The sequence below is a fragment of the Carcharodon carcharias genome, chromosome 15 (assembly GCF_017639515.1).
Source record: "Carcharodon carcharias isolate sCarCar2 chromosome 15, sCarCar2.pri, whole genome shotgun sequence".
NCBI classification, from domain to species: Eukaryota; Metazoa; Chordata; class Chondrichthyes; order Lamniformes; family Lamnidae; genus Carcharodon; species Carcharodon carcharias.
The window spans coordinates 54557911-54576506 of NC_054481.1; the positions used below are offsets into that span (position 1 = coordinate 54557911).

The 18596-nt window shown below is 41.9% G+C and overlaps 1 protein-coding gene across 2 annotated transcripts in view; it reads right to left on the bottom strand.

Moving 5' to 3' along the window:
- The window catches only part of ints1 (integrator complex subunit 1), a 109685-nt gene that overhangs the window by 68883 nt on the left and 22206 nt on the right, over positions 1-18596 (bottom strand). For both annotated transcript variants that reach the window (XM_041206704.1, XM_041206705.1), the window contains exons 13-23: positions 17817-17937; positions 14919-14996; positions 11695-11852; positions 9810-9906; positions 7408-7499; positions 6075-6135; positions 4330-4527; positions 3003-3132; positions 1503-1682; positions 703-852; positions 19-204 (exon numbers count right to left, since the gene is read on the bottom strand). In XM_041206704.1, coding sequence (XP_041062638.1) covers positions 19-204; positions 703-852; positions 1503-1682; positions 3003-3132; positions 4330-4527; positions 6075-6135; positions 7408-7499; positions 9810-9906; positions 11695-11852; positions 14919-14996; positions 17817-17937 — 1451 coding nt within the window. The remainder of the gene's footprint in view (positions 1-18; positions 205-702; positions 853-1502; positions 1683-3002; positions 3133-4329; positions 4528-6074; positions 6136-7407; positions 7500-9809; positions 9907-11694; positions 11853-14918; positions 14997-17816; positions 17938-18596) is intronic.

Sequence of the window (18596 nt, forward strand, 5' to 3'; positions counted from 1 at the left end):
CTGGATTGCAAAGCTCACCTGCTGCAATGCCAAAGATGTCATGTTACAGACACTGCTGAAGAGAGGCAGTTTGGGAAGGTCCCGCAACAGCCACTGATATCCAGGGAGTGGCTCCCCGTCACTTGAATCCTCTTCCAACATCTGGTCTCGCTCTTCCACATCTCGTAGGCTGTTCTCGGAGTCGGTCAGCACTAGAGACAAGCCCTGGAGCAAGGAAAAAGATTAACCTGCATTCGCACGTCGACATTTTCCCATTAGATCCCCAACAAACAAGAAGTCCTTCAAAAGTGACTTCAAAATTCAAGCATTAAAATGAAGGAGCAGGTACTCTGCAAAACCAAAGCAGAGTGTCTCCACAATGCTCCATGATTCCTTTTGAAGCACTGACATCAGTAAGTTGGCAGGGTGAGGGGAACAAAGTGAATAGGAGTGGTACAAGGCTCATCAGCACGCTACCTTCACAATTGAATAATCCACTGACATTCACTGTTTGGGATCACATGAGGAGCAGTCACTTGGCCAGGGATGGGTTGCCCAGCTCGGCATCTCCAGGAGAGGCAAGTAGAAAGTTGCAGCAGGCAGTCGAAAAGTGACTAACTCCACCAACCCACCACTCTTCCTTCAGAGTATAGTCGATACCTGCTCCAACGTCACAATGAGAAAAGATGCTGTTGATTTAATACTCGCTCTTCTCTGACTTACCTTCATGGCCAGAACACGTGAGGCCACCTGTGGGGAGCTCAGACGCCGCAAGAAGTAATCCAGCACTTCGCAGGTAGTCTGCTCGTCGGCTTTGGTGCCCAGGAGGAGATCCTGCAGGCGGCCCAGCAGCTGTCGCTGTTTCTGCTGCCTCTGCATTACAGGAGAAAGAACACTGGGTTCAAACAAGGATATAATGTGCCCCGCCTGAGGTGCATGAGCACAAAGCCTAGGCTGACACTCTTGCCTGTAGAAGACATGGCCAAAAAAAGCAGAGCTTTACCACTTTCTTCATAATCACTGCAGAAGTTGGGCCTTTCACAAACTTCCCTCAGCCTCCATGTCAGCTTGCAGGTTCAATTTCCACACCACACACTTGATCAAAAATCCAAGCTGACTTAGGAAGCTCTGCACTGTTGGATGTGCAATCTTCTGGATGAGACATTGAGCCAAGACTCCCTGTTTGCCCTTTCAGGTGGACATAAAAGATCCCACAACACTATTTCAAAAGGAGCACAAGGTGTCCTCCCCGGTGTCCTGGCCAATATTTATCCTTCAACCAACATCGGTAAAAACAAATGATCTGGTTATTATCACACCACTGTTTGTGGGAGCTTGCTGTATGCAAATTGGGTGCCAAGTTTCCTACATTATAACAGTGACTAAATTCCAAAAGGACTTCATTGGCTGAAGAGCGGTTTGAGGCAACCTAAGGCCATGAAATGCAAATCTTTATTTTCTCAGTCATTTGCAGCTATCAGCATACTAGTGCCATTGACCCTATCGCACACCTGCAGCCTCACCTGTCGTTTCTTGGCTCGCTGCTCTTTGCTCTCACCCTCGTCTTCCTCTTCTGTGGAGGTCACCTCATCGGCTGCGTCGTGGAGCAGGAATTCACACAGGCACTGGACGGGCAACACATCCAAGGATCCTTCGCTAGACTGTACTAGATCTGCTAACCAGGGCATAGACTGGGACGAGGTCTAGAGGGGAGGGAAAGTTAGAATAAAAATCTTAAATTACCAGGATTGTTATTAATTTTACATATTATTTTAAATACAATTTGTTGAGGGTTGAAATGATTAATTTATAAGAGGATTAATAGCCAGATGATACAGGTTTAAAGGTAATTGGCAAAAAAGCCAGGGAGGATAGGAGTTTTGTTTATAAAAGTAACAATGAGCTGGAGTGCCTGAAAGGGGAGTGGAAGCGCCTTCAACAGCTATTTTCAAAAGGAAACCAGAAAGATACTTGAAAAGGGAAAAAAATTGCAGGGATATGGTGAAAGAGTGAGGGGGAAATAGGATTAATGGATAGCCTCTTTCAGAGAACTGGTATTGGCACGATGGGCTGCATGGTCTCAATCTGTGCTGTACAATTCCACAAGTCTGTAAAATACAATATTCTTCCAGCAACAACAACAACTGAGGCACATTTAGGTTTAATATGGCTGAGGCACAACGTCCATAACACCTCAGCACCACCTACTCTAGCATGGGTTGACCAATAAAGCTTTGAAGCACCACAAAGCTTGTATTAGAGAACTTAAACATTTCCTCCAGAGATACAGACATTTCCTCAAAGTACAAGCACAAGGTTAGATAGGTTTCCTACTTTCTACATAGTTATCAGGGTCCTAGATTTACTCTCTTATTTCCCAGAATCTGTACATATGGAAGTACCTCAAAGAAAAAGTTAGCAGATTCAAATATTTCTTGTACAATGAAGTCTCTGACATGCTGCACCCTGGAACAATAGAACAAATTCACCAGCTACAGCTCCATATATTGCACCTGCCCATATTTAATGCCATGATCAAACTAAGATGCTGATATAAGACTTGTTTTCTGGGATAGAAATTTGAACAGAAGCACAAAACAGGGGGTATTGGAATGGCTGCCCGTTATACATAGTATCCAATTCAATTCCATTGATTGCAATCGAACCGAATATCAAGTACTGCATGTACACTTCAAAAGTGCTTCAATGACTGGCAAATGGTTTGGGACATCCTGAGGTCGTATAGGGTGTGATATAAATGCCAAGTCCTTTCTCTGTATTTGGCTCAGTGTGTCTGTGCCAGCACCAGCTCTACGTTATTACAATCTACACAAAGCCCACTTTTTTGGGGCTTTCTGGAGTTATTCTTTCTAAAAGCTGCCACACAACGTTACAACAGAGACCACACTTAATTAACTGCAAAGCATTTCAGCATGTCCTGAGATCGTGCAGGGGGTTTTTTAACGCAAGTTCTTTCTCTCTGTAAACTGTACCTATTCCCAGCCAAAGTTGCGCATACTCACTTGTCTCTGAATAATGTTTAGCAAGAAGTCAGGATGACGGCTCCGGCACAGCAGGTGCCCAAGGTGAAGGGACTGATTCAAACTCTTCAGCTGCTCGAGGACTTGTGGAGGTGGCCGGCGAGGGACTCCCCTAAGAGACAGGGAGGCATAAGGTCAGTAAACTGGAAACCAACAAATAGACAGTCACAAAGGCTCATTGTATCCCCTCTTAAGCCCACCATTCCAAAGGGCCTCCCTAGATATCATTCCTGAGACAACTGTGGTTTATAAAAGCAGACCATGATTGGGTCCACAGACTTACATGGAATGTACAGCACAGAAGCAAGCCATTCTGCCCAACAGATCTATGCTAACATTTGCAAGCCTCCTCTGACTCTACTTCATCTCCCCTATCTATATAACCTTCAATTGCTTTCTCTCTCATGTGCTTACCTACCTTCCTCTGAAACTTATTTATACTATCCACCTCAATTCAACATGGTAGCAAATTCTAACTACGTTCTGGGTAAAGAAGTTCCTGCTGGATTCCTTCTAGGATTTATTAATGGCTATCTTATATTTGTTTATTTATCAGATTTCTCACATCTGTAATATTTTACCTTTTTGACCTGAAATATTTAAATCTATTTCTCGGTCCTGACCTGCGTTTCAAGCATTTTGTGTTTACATTTCAGATTTCTCAGCATCCACAATATTTTGCCTTTTAGACTTTAGGAATCTGGTTACAGCCCACCCCCATAATGAGAAACAGCTTCTCTACATCTGTCCTATTGCACCCCTTCATGATTGAGAAGGCCTCTATCAGGTGACTCCTCAGCCTGAGTAAACAACCCCAACGGTGTTTCCTGCCAGTGTAGGAAGGCACTTGCCTTCACATTATGCATAACTGCCTAACAGTAATTGTCCAGGCTGTGTGCTCGCTATCTTGGAGAAAACAGAGTGTTTACATATAGCTTCAAAAATGCATTGGGACAATTGTTCTCAGCAGTCCTGCGCTAGGGAGTGAATGGGTAAAAGAATGTCCAGAGATCCCCAGCTTGATTTATGTCCGGTGTCTTCTACTGGGGAATGCAGTGATTTGGCTATCAGCAGAGAACTGAATTGTGCCTGGCTGTTGTGACTCCCCCTAAGTTAAATAGCTTGCTAGCGTTCACACACTTCAGCTAGATAAGGAGGGGCTATCAATGTCTGTGGCACTATACCCCGGCAGGGGTCAGCACCATTAGAAGAACACTGGAGGGCACAGGGTGTGCGTTGACTCAAAAGAATGCATGCCCGTTCTCACCAAAGGGACGGTCAATGTTGGCACTGACTGCCAAACACTCACTGTGGGTCGAGGCTGGTCAGTTGCGACAGCAGCAGGCTGTTGCTCTCAGTGATGGTTTGCTTTGTTGATGCGGCGGCCAGGTGGCTCTCAAAGGCCAAGATCTCCTGCTTCTCTCTCTGCGACATCTGCAGCTCGCGATTAATCATGTCGCTTCGGGTCTCTTCATCAGTCACGGTACATTGCGGGTATGAGAAGTTGCTGGAAATAGAAAAGAAAATAACGTGGCCTTATCACGATCACATCATCTCGCCCCCGTTATATCTTTGTATGTTTCAGAGGTCGAGCAGTTGAGCAGTGGAGCTCTGGTAGCTTGTCAGAGAGAGTGGTAGGTTACCCCTGTACGGGGTAGAATACAGCACCAGCTGCTCACACTGTGAAAAGTTATGTGGACCAAAGAATGCAGAAACATGCTTTCTGCCTGTGTTCATGCTGTACACAAGTCTTCTCCCATTCTCAGAGAACTGGGAAATAAAGAGAGAAAAACACAGCAGGCTGGTCAACATCTGTAAAGAGAAAGGTGGGTTATGACACTTAAGTGTATGATTCCTCACAACCGCAGGGATTCTGATAAAGGATAAACAGCTGAAACATTATAAACCAGTTTTCTATATAGTTGCTGATTGACCTTCTGTATATTTCCAGTTTCGCCTTTTTAATTCATTCTTATAGTTTCTCATCTCCTATGGGCACCTTTTTGTCATGTGATTTCTACCATACTTGCTTGGGCACTTCTTGATCTCTGCAGAATTGAGGAGAGTGGAAGATACAGAAAAAGACTAGACATCCCATGCAACACAAGGCAAATCAAATTCCCCTACCAAACAGAAGAAATCCTCCTCCTGTTCACTCTGCACCCACCAGAAAAGAGAGAAACAAGCCAACAGTGGGATCAAACATATTGATACTCTGCTACTTCTACAATTTTTCATGGTACCAATCAAGGGCATAGGAAACTGACTTGATCTCATGGCTCTGCCAACACTACTGAGGCTGTGAATATACTGCATGAACAGTCTGAGACCGATAGCTGCAGCCTACATCCTCTGGGCGCCGGGATACAGATTTATGCCAGTGTACTTACACAATTACCAATATGCACACACCCATGTACACAGTTCTGCTCCCAGATGGTAAATTTTGAAAGCACCCGCATAATTTTCTACATTACAAAAGGAAGCTTTACAGTGGTAAAAAAAAACTCTAGGATTACAAACTTGAAACACTTCTCAAAATATGCTCGACACCGCACTGGAGCTATCCCACATGTGGCGTCAAACTTAAAGACCAAGAGACTGCCTCTCCAAGGGGTCTCATACCACTGCCTTCTCAAGTCATACTGACTGGTGTAACACTGTCACTTGTGAAACTCACTTTCTAATGGTATGAAAGCAACAGTTTTAACTGCACGCTTAATAAGCAGAAATGCAGATAACTTTTGGTAGGGGACAGAAACTGATTTGCCTTGTGCTGTGTGGAGTGTCAAGTTTTTTTCTATATCTTCCACTCTCCTCAATTCTTAATAAGGTCTGTTGTTCTATGTGTATCAAAATCAGAAACCTTTTTTTTAATAAACAGAGGAAATCCTCCTCTTATTATTTGGAGATGTGAGGGCACAGATCAACATAATTTCTCCTTCCGTCACCGTAAGGATGCAGTTGGCCAAAGTCAGGGCCTATCTTAGGGAAAGATGCAAATAGACCAACTCACTCCCTATGAATTTTTGATAGTGTATTAAAGTCACTCACTTTGTCATCACCATTTCCATCAGCATCTTCAACGTGGGGTAGCCTTCCCATGCAGCCAAACCTGCAGATATAAGAAGCATTTCATTGCCATTCTCTAAACCATCAAATAAGACAACTCAGATATAAATACTTAATTTTTAAAAAAGATTTTAGGACTCTTTATATGAGTTTATCAACAAATTGCATTTATACAGTGCCTTTAACATAATAAAACAGTCCAAAGCATTTTAAGAAAATTTGACACCAGGCACATAAGGAAATGTCAGGGTAGGTGACCAAAAGGAGGCAGATTTTAAGGAGTGCCTTAACAAAGGAGAGTGAGGTAGAGGGATTTAGGGATGAAATTCCTGAGTTTAGGGCTTAAGCAACTGAAGGCATGCCCACCTGGTTTAGTTCTCTCCCCCACTCCCACTTCTCTAGCTGTGCTGTTAACATTTTGAAAGCATACGTGACTGAAGTGGTTGACCCAGCCTCCTTTGTCGAATGAGAGAGTGTGGTGAAGCTACCACTTGCTGACACTGTGCCTCAGTGACAAGACTACAGATCTGCATTACCAAAGCTGGTCTGCAAACCGCTCAGGATTAATGGATAGAGATGAAGGCAGTTAATTTTTCTTCAGATCACTTCTTGAAAGAGATCAAAACCTCTTTTTCTAACCTTGTCTATGCCACTGAGATGATATCACTGAATGACGCATCGATCCTCCCTTCATAAGCCTTGCTTTATCCACACAAAACACTGTGCAACAATTGCAGCTAATCTGTAATTATACTCACACTTCCTCCTACATTGAAAACCGTCACTTCCACTTGCATTCAGTTGCACAACCTCATCCACGAAGCTGTTCCTTTGCATAAGGGCAAGGCAGTGAGTAGCAGCAGGCTATTTGATTGTGGAGTGCTACAGCTGAGCCAGGTTGTATCCTCGCTCAAAATGTGCCTGCCTCTTGTAGCAGAGATCATCAACATCCAGGAGTGGTGTCTAGGCTGATTTTGCTCTTCTCGAGTTCTGAAGCTAATTGTAGTACTGTACATCAGGCAGCTGCAAGGCCTAAAGTTCCCAGACTGGGAATCGAACCTGGAACGCTTTGGTTTGTGCTGATTAACATGATACCATGAGGTGCTAACTCACATCAAACACTTTCTCACGAAAATGGTACCAATTTGCCAAGCTAAAGTTCAGGTAGAACTTTAAATATTCTACTTGAGAAGCCTTAAAGGCCTTTGCACTTTCAGTTGCATCTACAGATGTAGCACAGGCCATACTGTATGACTTAATAAATGAGCTGCCTATTTTTTGGGAAGCAACAGCTGCAATTCACTAGGAAACTCACCAATATTTTGTGGGTTAAAAGCATTTACAACCAACAGCAGCAGCCAAGCCTTCCAGTACAAGGATGAGATAGCCAGAGCGGGGGGCTGATACCTGGAGGATAAGAAACAAAAGCCCATTCGCATAAAACAGCAGAGAGGGTAGCACAGAGTAACTAAAGTGGCTGCAGTAATGTGGAAAGACTGATATACCCCTTGTAACATGCAGAAAAATACGCAATTCATACAGAAAACAAAAGTTATCATTCTTGGGCAGGGTGTTCAAAGGTTGTGACACACCAGAGGCTTGGGCAAGCTATAGACATCATGTAAATTCAGACATTACTGCCTCGATGCACCACATTCTATAAATTATATATTATGCACCATACATATTATACATAATTTGTAAATATCAATATCAGGTATATCATATATATGTTTGTTGTGCATTGAGTCTGTATTGTATCTAGTATATATATATATATATTATATATATATATATATATATATACATATATATATAAATAATTTAATATATTCTACATGCCTTTATGTTATTTGTCATATATAATATCCATTATCTATTCATAAATATATAATGGATTGATGTTGTACATATTGTGCATATATATAATGCATATGAGTCTCCCAGAGGTAAGGGGAAAGACTGCAGGCAAACTGTCAACTGTCCATCTCTCTACACATGTACCGCAATCTCCTGAATGAAAATCAAACAGCAAGAAATCATGGGCACAAACCATATCCAACCACCATGAATACAGTACATGACTGCATCAACATACTGCAACACCAGGGCCATCCGATAACCAACCTGCTCAAAGCAAAAAAATTTGCAAACACCCCTTTTGCCCTTTCTACTATCACTGACTCAAACTTATCCCCTCCCTTTGACACCGACTTACATAGGGCAGCTCCTTGGGCACAGGCCCCTTACACAAATGGCCATTCTATAAGCGAGCCCAGTCAGTGTGCAGTTATAGGCTGTTGATCCGTACAGAGCATCACAGTGGAGCTTGATTCTATCCCAAGGCCAATGCATGTACTTTTCAGTGTCAATCACAGTGCAGAAGAGGCCCTTCGGCCCATCGAGTCTGCACTGACACGTGAGAAACACCTGACCTACCTATCTGATCCCATTTACCAGCACTTGCCCCATAGCCTTGAACGTTATGACTTGCCAAGTGCTCATCCAGGTACTTTTTTAAAGGATGTGAAGCAACCCTCCTCCACCACCCTCCCAGGCGGTGCATTCCACACCATCACCACCTTCTGGGTAAAAAAGTTTTTCCTCACGTCCCCCACAAACTCCTGCCCCTCACCTTGAACTTATGTCCCCTTGTGACTGACCCTTCAACTAAGGGGAACAGCTGCTCCCTATCCACCCTGTCAATGCCCCTCATAATCTCGTGAACCTCGATCAGGTCGTCCCTCTTCTCTGCTCCAACGAAAACAACCCAAGTCTATCCAACCTCTCTTCATAATTTAAATGTTTCATCCCAGGCAACATCCTGGTGAATCTCCTCTGCACCCCCTCCAGTGCAATCACATCCTTTCTATAATGTGGCAACCAGAACTGCACACAGTACTCCAGCTGTGGCCTCATCAAGGTTCTATACAACTCCAACATGACCTCCCTACTTTTGTAATCTGTGCCTCGATTGATAAAGGCAAGTGTCCCATATGCCTTTTTCACCATCCCACTAACATGCCCCTTCGCCTTCAGAGATTTACGGACACACACACCAAGGTTCCTTTGTTCCTCAGAACTTCCGAGTGCCATGCCGTTCATTGAATATTTCCTTGTCAAGTTACTCCTTCCAAAGTGTATCACCTCACACTTTCCAGGGTTAAATTCCATCTGCCACTTATCTGCCCATTTGACCATCCCATCTATATATTCCTGTACACTCAACCCTAGCAATCAGGAGCAGGCTAATTCTTGTCCTTAGGTTGTACAAAACAACAAAAGGGAGGCGAGGACAGTTTTTTTGTTAGAAACACAGCAATTTCTTATAATTGGAAACGCACTTCCTGAAAAGATGTTGAAAGAAGGGTCAGTAACAACTTTCAGAAGGGAATTCATTATTTACTTAAAAAAAATGCAAGGCTATGGGCAAAGAGCCAGGGGCTGAAGCCAATTGGATAGCCCTTTCAAAGAGCCAGCAGACTCAGAACGAGTCGAATGGTCTCCTTTGCTGTATGATCCTACAATCTATGATTATATGAAGCTGAGACTGCCACAGCACCATTCATTTGCATCAGCAATGTCTAATTTCGTTTTGTTGAAAAGATAATATAGTCAGCATTTATTTCCTCATAACATATCTTATCATCTGTATTTTGAAAATCAACTAAACAAGTTTTGTTCAGGATGGGGTGACTGGACTGTCTGTGAACAAACCCTGGCGGCAGTTGAATATTTTCAGGGTGATGATAGGTGCACAAGTTCAGAACTGCATCAATCAGCTGAATCCTCTCCACATGAAGAACTTCCAGGTCTGAAAGAGAAATAACAAAATAACTGGAGAAATATTTTACCTTATTTTTTTTAAATTACACAGCTCACAAACAATTCAAAAACAAGCATGGGCAGTTTGAAGGAACCTTGGCAGAAAGAGCCATTCATTGGAACTCTGAGGAAGCTTTGCACCTGAAGCATCCCTCCATGTCTCCTTTGTTTTGGATGCTGAATGATCTGCCATGCATATCTGGCATTTTGCATTATTTTAGCATTTTCTCTTTTAAAAAACCCTTTTACAAGCACAAAGGGTAGTTACATCTGTCGAAGATGCTGGTTGTAATGAGAAGCATTTATAACCAGAGACAGCAATATTGGCACAGAGGGTTGTTGCGACATTACACAGTAGGTTACTGTTGTGTACAGATTGATGTTACCACCCCTGGCAGACAAATGCTAGGTATATATCAGCTCACTGCTGCACACACAGCTTCAAACAGAGTGTGATGTCATTGCACATTACTCCAAGTCACTACTAAGTTAAACCAATTGAATTCAGAACCAGATTGAGCAAGAATAAGGCACTAAAGCAAGCATATAAACATCAGGTACTGAGAGGCATCTATAATTGGAGAAAGAAATATTAGCACAGGAGGCAGTGCTTTTACTGATTTGGTTACAACTGTGCACAAATGTATGTGTAAAGCAATCATCTGCCATGGATGTTAACATCAGACCAAATCATAAAATACATAACTACTTACAAATATATATTATTTACCAAGCTTAAATTTTTAAGGCAGGTTGCACTAAAAGTGTCTTGTGCTCCTTGAGTTTAATTGGTTGAAGGGTGAACTAGTCAAGGTGTTTAAAATGAAGAAGGGTGTTGATAGGATAGGTACAGAGAATTTGTTTCCTCTAGTGGTTAAAGATCCTGATAACTAAGCACAAGTGAAATGGATGAGAAATTAATAGATTTTAGCAGATATTTTAATCTGTATCTACCTACATGATGCATGAAATCAGCATATCCAGTATTGAGTTATTGACTGGTTCAGGTTAGTTAGTGAATACAAACAGGCGAATAGCATAGATACATTTAAGGGAGAGCTAGATAAGCACATCATGGAGAAAGGAATAGAAAGTTATGTTGATAGGGTTAGGTGAGAAGGGTAGGAGGCGGCTCATATGCAGCACAAATCATTAGCACAGAACAGTTGGGTCAAATGGCTCATTTCTCTCCTGTAAATTCAAGTAATATCCTCCACTAATAAGCTGGTTTTAGGAGTATTCATGTTATACCCACAATAGCTGCAAATAGTACACTGCATTGCTCCTGCACTGCACATTTTTTTTTAATGCTGTAACACATGTGGTCTTCACATACTGTTGCAGTTTCAAAACTGATCACACCTTGGCATTTAAACGGAAATCAATTCATGGGATGTGGATGTCACTGGCATTTACTACCTATGCTTAATTCGCCTCGAGAAGTGGGTAATGGGCCGCTTTCCTCCTGAACCACTGCAGTCCATGTGAAAGTCCTCTCATAGTGCTGTTGGGTAGGGAGTTCCAGGACTTTGGTCAAGTAACCATGAAGGAACAGTGAAATATTCCCAAGTCGGAATGATGTGTGACTTGGAAGAGAACTTCATTCTCATACACTTATTTCCCTTGTCCTTCCAGGTGGGACATGTCTTGGATTTGCTGAAGTAATCCTCAAACTAACTGCAGTGTGTTCAGGAAGAAAGCTCACCACCACCTTTTCTACCTTCATAACTAGGGGTGGGCAATAAATGCCAGCCTCGATCATACACAGTCATCTTACCATCAGCCTGAACCGACGCAGCACGTTTCACCAGATGGTCAGCAAGTTCCATGGCATCGGCCGGCCCCAGAGACAGGTCTCGTGACAGCCCAATGACCAGGATCCGCATCAGAGTGTCCTCCAGGAGCGGGACCTCCGAGCACAGTCGCAGAAAGAAACTGAGATGAGATGTAAAGAATGACTTGTGTTATAATGGCACAGAAACAGGTAATTCAGCCCAACCAGTGTTTATGCTACACTCAAGCCTCGTCCTATCTTTCCTTATTGAATCTTTTCATCATAACCTACTATTCCCTTCTCCCTTATGTGCTTGTCTAGCCTCCCCTTAAATGCATCCATACTATTTGCTTTAACTGTTCCCTCCATGTACCACATTCTCAACACACTTTGGGTAAAGCAGTTCCTTCTGAACTCTCTATTGGATTTCTTGGTGACTACCTTATATTGATGGGCTCTAATTTTGCTCTTCCCCACAAGAAGAAACATTGTCTCTGTATCTGCTCTATTAAAGCCTTTCAGAATTTTGAAGCCTCTATTAGGTCACCCCTCTGTCCTTTTTTCCAAGAGAAGAGACCTTTTGTATAGCACGCATTTCTGGTTTCATCCTTGCATATCTTCTCTGCACCGCACTGCCTCTTGATCCTTTAATTTAAATATGGGAACCAGAACTGCATGCAGTACTCTAAGAGTGGTCAAACCAAGGTTTAATACACACTCAGCATAACTTCCCTACATTTCAATTCTATCCTTCTAGAAATAAAGCCTAGTGCTGGATTTGCTTTTTTTATGGCCTTGCTAACCATTGGCGCAACTTTTAGTGATTGATGTATTTGTACTCCGAGATCTTTTTCTGTTCTATGATGAATCATAGATCAGAAGAAGGTTATTCCTCCTATCATGCTATCTAATTTGACCCAAATCCCCATTATCATGCAGTTTTTTTTCCTTTTTCAAATATTTATCCAATTCCCTTTTGAAAGTTATCATTGAAGCTGTTTCCACCACCCTTTCAGGTAGTGCATTCCAGATGATAACTTTAAACAATTTCTCAGTTCTGCTCAAGACCTTTGCCAATATGTGGCCTCTGCTTACAGATCCCACCAGTTTCTCCACATCTATTTGCTAAACTCCTCAATACAAAAAAATCTTCCCTTAATCTTCTCTGCTCTAAAGGAGAGCATTTCCAGCTTCTCTAGTTTCTCCACATAGCCAAAGTCCCTAACACCCTGCAAAAAAAAAATTTAAAGCCAATTTACCTTAATTAAAAAAAAGTTATGGTTCAATTTATGTTAGCCAGTTGCTGTTTAAATGAATAGAGGTATTTAAATGAGCAGGATGCGTGTCAGTTTCCTTATGTTGACAATAACCATTCTTGATCTGTGAGTATAGATAATAAACTCTAGAAAGCTATTTGACTCTGTGAGGGCAAAAGGCATCACACCAAAGAACTCAATCCTATTCTGGGCACTGGTTGCCTTTTCCTTTTCTGATTCAGAGCGCCGAGGCCCCCATTGTATAATTCAAAGATCTGCTAAGATGGCAGAAATGGAAAAATCCTTGCCTGTGAATTTGAATGTTAACTAAAGTCATAAGTAGATGTTGGAAATGATTCAACAACATGTTGTTGACAGGGGACCTTGCTGCATACCCTGACAGAAGTACATAATTAATTACCTCTGTCACTGAAGGCGGGTAGGGGTAATGTTTTCACCCGTTTATTAGTCTGTAAACAATATATCTCAAAATCTAATGGATGAATTTCAACAAAATGTGGTGCACTGATATGGCCCAAGGGAGAACCGATTAGTGTTTGTTGAAGATGCGGTTCCGGATCCCAGCAGTTTTTAAAAGGTTCACTAACATTTTTCTTTTAGAATGTTGTGGGTTGTTTCATTTAGAATGTTGTTGAATGTCTTAGCTGCTGTGGTGGAATTTGTCATTGATGTCAAAATATGAGCAGAGTTTTCAGAGCAGGTTGATGGATATGGATTGGCCTGAAGTTTTCTCAGTGAAACAGAAGCTCTTAATAAAATGATTTCTTCTTTCAGCTTTAGGTAAGGTGGCTAAGACCTCACTGTATATTTTTATAAAATAGATATAGATATCCTCAAAGCTATTTCTAAAATTTAAAAAACTGGATTAAAATGGCTGAATCGATATCTATCTGTGACCCTCAAACAAAAGGAGCTACCTGGCAGTATCAAAGAAACTTGCACTTCATTATCCCTAAAGAGACACTAACAACCCCACCTGTGGGCTGCACAGACCAAATTCAAAGAGAGCTATACAAAGGCGATTCGTATCTCATAACACAGGTTGGCCAACCGGAATCTACCCATCTGCTAGGACAAAGAGCCCCGCAACCTTCCTTTCAATTGTTAATGGTTGAGACACTTAACCACCTCAGGGACCCAGACGAGAAATATACATCCCTTGTCAAAGGCAATGTACAGAGGTGGGAGTCGTGTGACATGGGCCTCTAGTTTGTGTAAGCAGTAATACTGCCTTGCTGTACTGCAAAATCTTAGTCTTCTGTTTTACTATCCAACTAGCAGCATCACAGAAAAGGAGCTCTGCCCAGATTGAACATCTGGCCCCATCTACATTGTTTCCATTAAAACGTCAGTACCTTACCTACAAGACTGAATCATCTCTACATGCCTATCTCATCGTATTAAGTCAACACCACCAGAAAAGTGAATTATACTGCATCGGTTTTCAGCCCACTAGCCTCTGGAAGGAGTACCTCATTAGACTTTGATTCTGGACTCAAATGAAACAGTGTTCCTTTTCTCTGTGGTCTCTGCACTGTAAATCTTTCTTTTTTCTATCTCTCTTTTACTATATGAAATCAAAGGAGGCAATGTTGCTATCCTCTACCTGTGGTTCAAGTGTGTGCAAATAAACTAACCCTTTGAGCTCATCCTATCTCGAGTTTGCTATGGGGCTATTAATAGAAAATTGGATCACACCAAAACTGAGGGGTTGGGAAATATACTGCCACTTATAAAGGGGGAAGCAAATCAAAAACACCTTTCTGTTACAGATGGGTGGTGAGAAGGGAAATTAGTGCTGTTTAAATTAACCCCCTCCTATCTGTAACATTTGTATGAGTATGAAACAGGCAAGGAAAAGCCTCATGGAAGAGCCACGTAATTGTAATAATGTTGAGTTGACACACTCTACTGAGTGCCCTCTTCACTTGTTGAAAATAATGTGCTTACTTTCTGTCACTTTCTGGAGGCCAATTATCCCATTTGTAGTATGTCTCTGGCTGTTCAGTGAAGAGCACCTTGTGCAAACTGCAAGAAGAAGGATTGTTACATTGAAACTTTGCTTAAAAACAAGCACAGAGTAGCATACAGACTGACCTACCAATCATAGTCACCTTAAACTCCCAACAGAAAGAACTTGCACTTCTATAGCACTTTTCACAACCTCAGAACATTCCAAAGCACTTTACAGCCAAAGAAGTACTTTTGAAGTATAGTCTCTATCGGAAACACGACAGCCAATTTGTGCACAGCAAGGTCCCTCAAACAACAATGAGATAAACACATTGGGCAGAATTTTGCCATCGGCGAGCAGGAGGCGGGGCTCGCTAGTCAACGCGTAAAATGATGCAGGATGATGTCGGGGGGAAACTGACATCATCCCGCCCCATTTAAATTTTCAGGAAGGTGGGGGCACAGCAAAATCAGCTGTGGGCCCACCGACCTGTCAATGGCCAACTGAGGCCATTGACAGGACCATTTAAACAATTAAAGGCCCTGTCCGTCCAGCCACCAACAGGATGAGGTTTCACGTAGGGTTTTAAAAAGTTTAATAAAGTTATGTTAATTATGAACATGTCCCATCTCATGTTAGGGAATTTTTTTTTTCTACTTTTAATATTTTTAAAAGTGTTAGCGATCTCCCTGAGGCAGCTCTTAGCTGAGGCAGCACTCTTGCTTTTGGGGAATTCCCCCCTCCGCCTGCAAAGGAAGCACATAGTGCTTCCTGCCGGACGTCACGCTGGGCAGACCTTAATTGGCCCGCCCACGTAAAATGACAGCGGGGCCCACTTCCCTGGCAGGGATCGTCTCCCCGCCTGCCGGAGATTGGGTTGGGCCTGCCCGCCCGACAGCCAGAAAATTCTGCCCATTATCTATTTTTGTAGTGATGTTGGTTGAGTAATCATTATTGGCCAGGACACCAGCGAGAGCTCCCTTCACTTCTTCAGAATAGTGCCATGGATCTTTACATCTGTCATGAAGAGATATTAAAGTGTATAGTGCGATTGGAAATTATTTTTTTAAATAGAATTCTAGTTGGGGTCTGTATCTAGTGTGTGTTTGTGCGTGTCTTAATTGGATTAAAATCAGCTAGTCTGGGTACTTTGATGTTTAGTAGTTTTGAGATGTTAACTGGGTGAACAGTAAGGTAAAGTGTTCATTTGCATTTGCTGAATAAACCATTCAAGACTATGGGTAACATCTTGCATCTAGCTAGAAGAAGCCAAACAATATGTTTATTTTTTCAGTGTACTAATAAAATTGGTGCTATGAAAGGGGTTTTATTGTTAGAAGAGCTGAAGTTCAAAAGACCATGTGATACAATGGAAAATTTACATTCAAAGGGAAAACTAAAGAAACATAAAGAAAGAAGTTTGGGTATGCAAGGTAAAGGCATTTAAGACCTAACCAGCCTATATGCCTCCAGCCAACTTGCAAAGGGGCCTCATTTGGAACTCGTAAGGTCAAATGTGCTTTGCCTGGTGTCTATTTAAAGTCTATGGGTTACTGTTGCCTTAGTGAAGATGTACCTGGGGGTGATTAAGTTGGGGATTTGTTAAAAGTTATTATAGTAGTAATTTGTAGCTATGTGTATGTGTCTCATTGGTTGTTAAATTAATAAATGTTTAATTTTGTTTTAGATAAAAATCACAAGACTCAATGGTCTTATTCCTACTGAATTCAAAGTCTGCATCTCAAAATTACAAATTGCAAAAAGGATTATGCCAGTTGTTTCAAGTTCCACTCTGGGATTTGAACAACTCAGCCTTTACCATTGGCTGTGTCATAATAACATCCACCTGAAAGAGCTGACAGGGTCTTGGTTTAATGACTCACCCAAAAGACTCCAACAGTGCAGAACTTCCTCAGTAATAGCACTGAGTGTCAGTCTAGATTTTGTACTCATCTCTAAAATGGGACTTGAGCCAAAACTTTAACTCAAAAACGAAAGTGAACCAACATGAGTTAAGGTTGACAGGGGGTCAGAGAAGAGCAAAATTGTCAACTAGCAATTGCTGGTAAGACCAATATAGCCCAATGGGTCTGGGAGATGCCTCTACCCCTGGGAGGGTATTTTGGCTTAAGCCACTTCATCATAAGGATGCAAAAGATGAGGGGCCTCTATTCTCTCTACAATATACTACAAAGCACTAACAGAAAATGCTGTAAATTCCTAGGTCTGTCTGCAACTGTAAAGTGAAATTATAATGCAACTGGTCCGTCCAAACTGGGGTTTAATGATTCTCATGAACCTCCGTCCACCTCTCTTCATCTAACCTTACCAACATATAATTCTATTCCTTTCTCCCTCGTGTGTTTACCCAGTTTCTCCATAAATGTGGTTCATGACCTTCTCAAGGTCACAAAGATGAAAACCTACATTTATGCAAGGTTGCCAAGATGCTCCTACACCTCTAACTTGAACACCACGTTTGCGGAATGTCAAGTTGACTTGCTTTTTAAAATAGCCCTCTTCATTATTTCATTAGATTCAAATGTGATGTACAAATTATTAGAAATATTATTAGGGACACTTTTAAAGCAATGAATTTGTAACATTCTCCTGCAGAAAAGGTGCTGTTTGAGAAACTGTTTCTAATATAAGAGTCAAAATTTAGCTAAAATTAGCTAAAGCTTTCCACACCCACTATAACATTTATCTGTTTTGTACCGTAAAAGTCTCCCAATTTAAGCAGGAAGAAATCACATCACCTGTGTCAAATGCTGACATTGTAGGCAAGTGTGCTGCAAAGGGTACTGCTGCAATGAAGTAATAGAATTGGGGTGGGGGGGGTTGCCTGGTACTATATACAACATCAAAGTCAGTCTCCAAATCTGGGCACGTACCAATGGATGTAATCCTTAGGGTTGAGTTTGCAGATGGTGGGAACCACAGTGTGCAGCCACCACACGGCATCTCGCTGGATAGTTGCTATCTGAGTCTGAAATGCACGGAGTCCTTCCAGGTCTTCCAATATCAGGAGAAATGGAGAGAGAGAGAGAGAAAGACAAAAGATAAGTACCTTTTATACATCCATTGACTAGGTTTCCCAAAGCCATTAAGAACATAAGAAATAAATGCAGGAATAGGCTAACTGGCCCCTCAAGTATGCTCAGCCATTCAATAAGGCTGACCTCTTTATAAACTCCACATCTCTGGATTAATATCTATATTAATACCAAAGCTGCTCATTTGCATTTGTATCTGCAAATGAAGTTGTGGTAAACAATCAAGTGCAAGCAGTAGGTCAAAGTAAACCTTCCAACCATTTGATTGTAGTGCTCCTACAACCATAACCATTTCAACTGATTCAAGCATAGGTAGATCCTGAGACTTTGCTGGCCTATAAAACTAAATTCCATATTGGGGACCATATGTGAACAGAAATAGGTCTTCAGCCCACCTATGATGATGAGTCAAGCAAATCAGATTTATAACTTCTTCAGTGTGAGTACATTGTGGTACAAAAGCTATAAAACAAGCAAAGATATCAAGAGCACAAGCAGCTGAAGGGCGTTGGCAGGTAACAGGTCATATGCTGCCGTGTGTTTAATGTGCAGGGTATAATATAATGGAGTTCATCATTGTTCCTTGTTCTGTACAGGCTTCTGACAGCAACATGATGC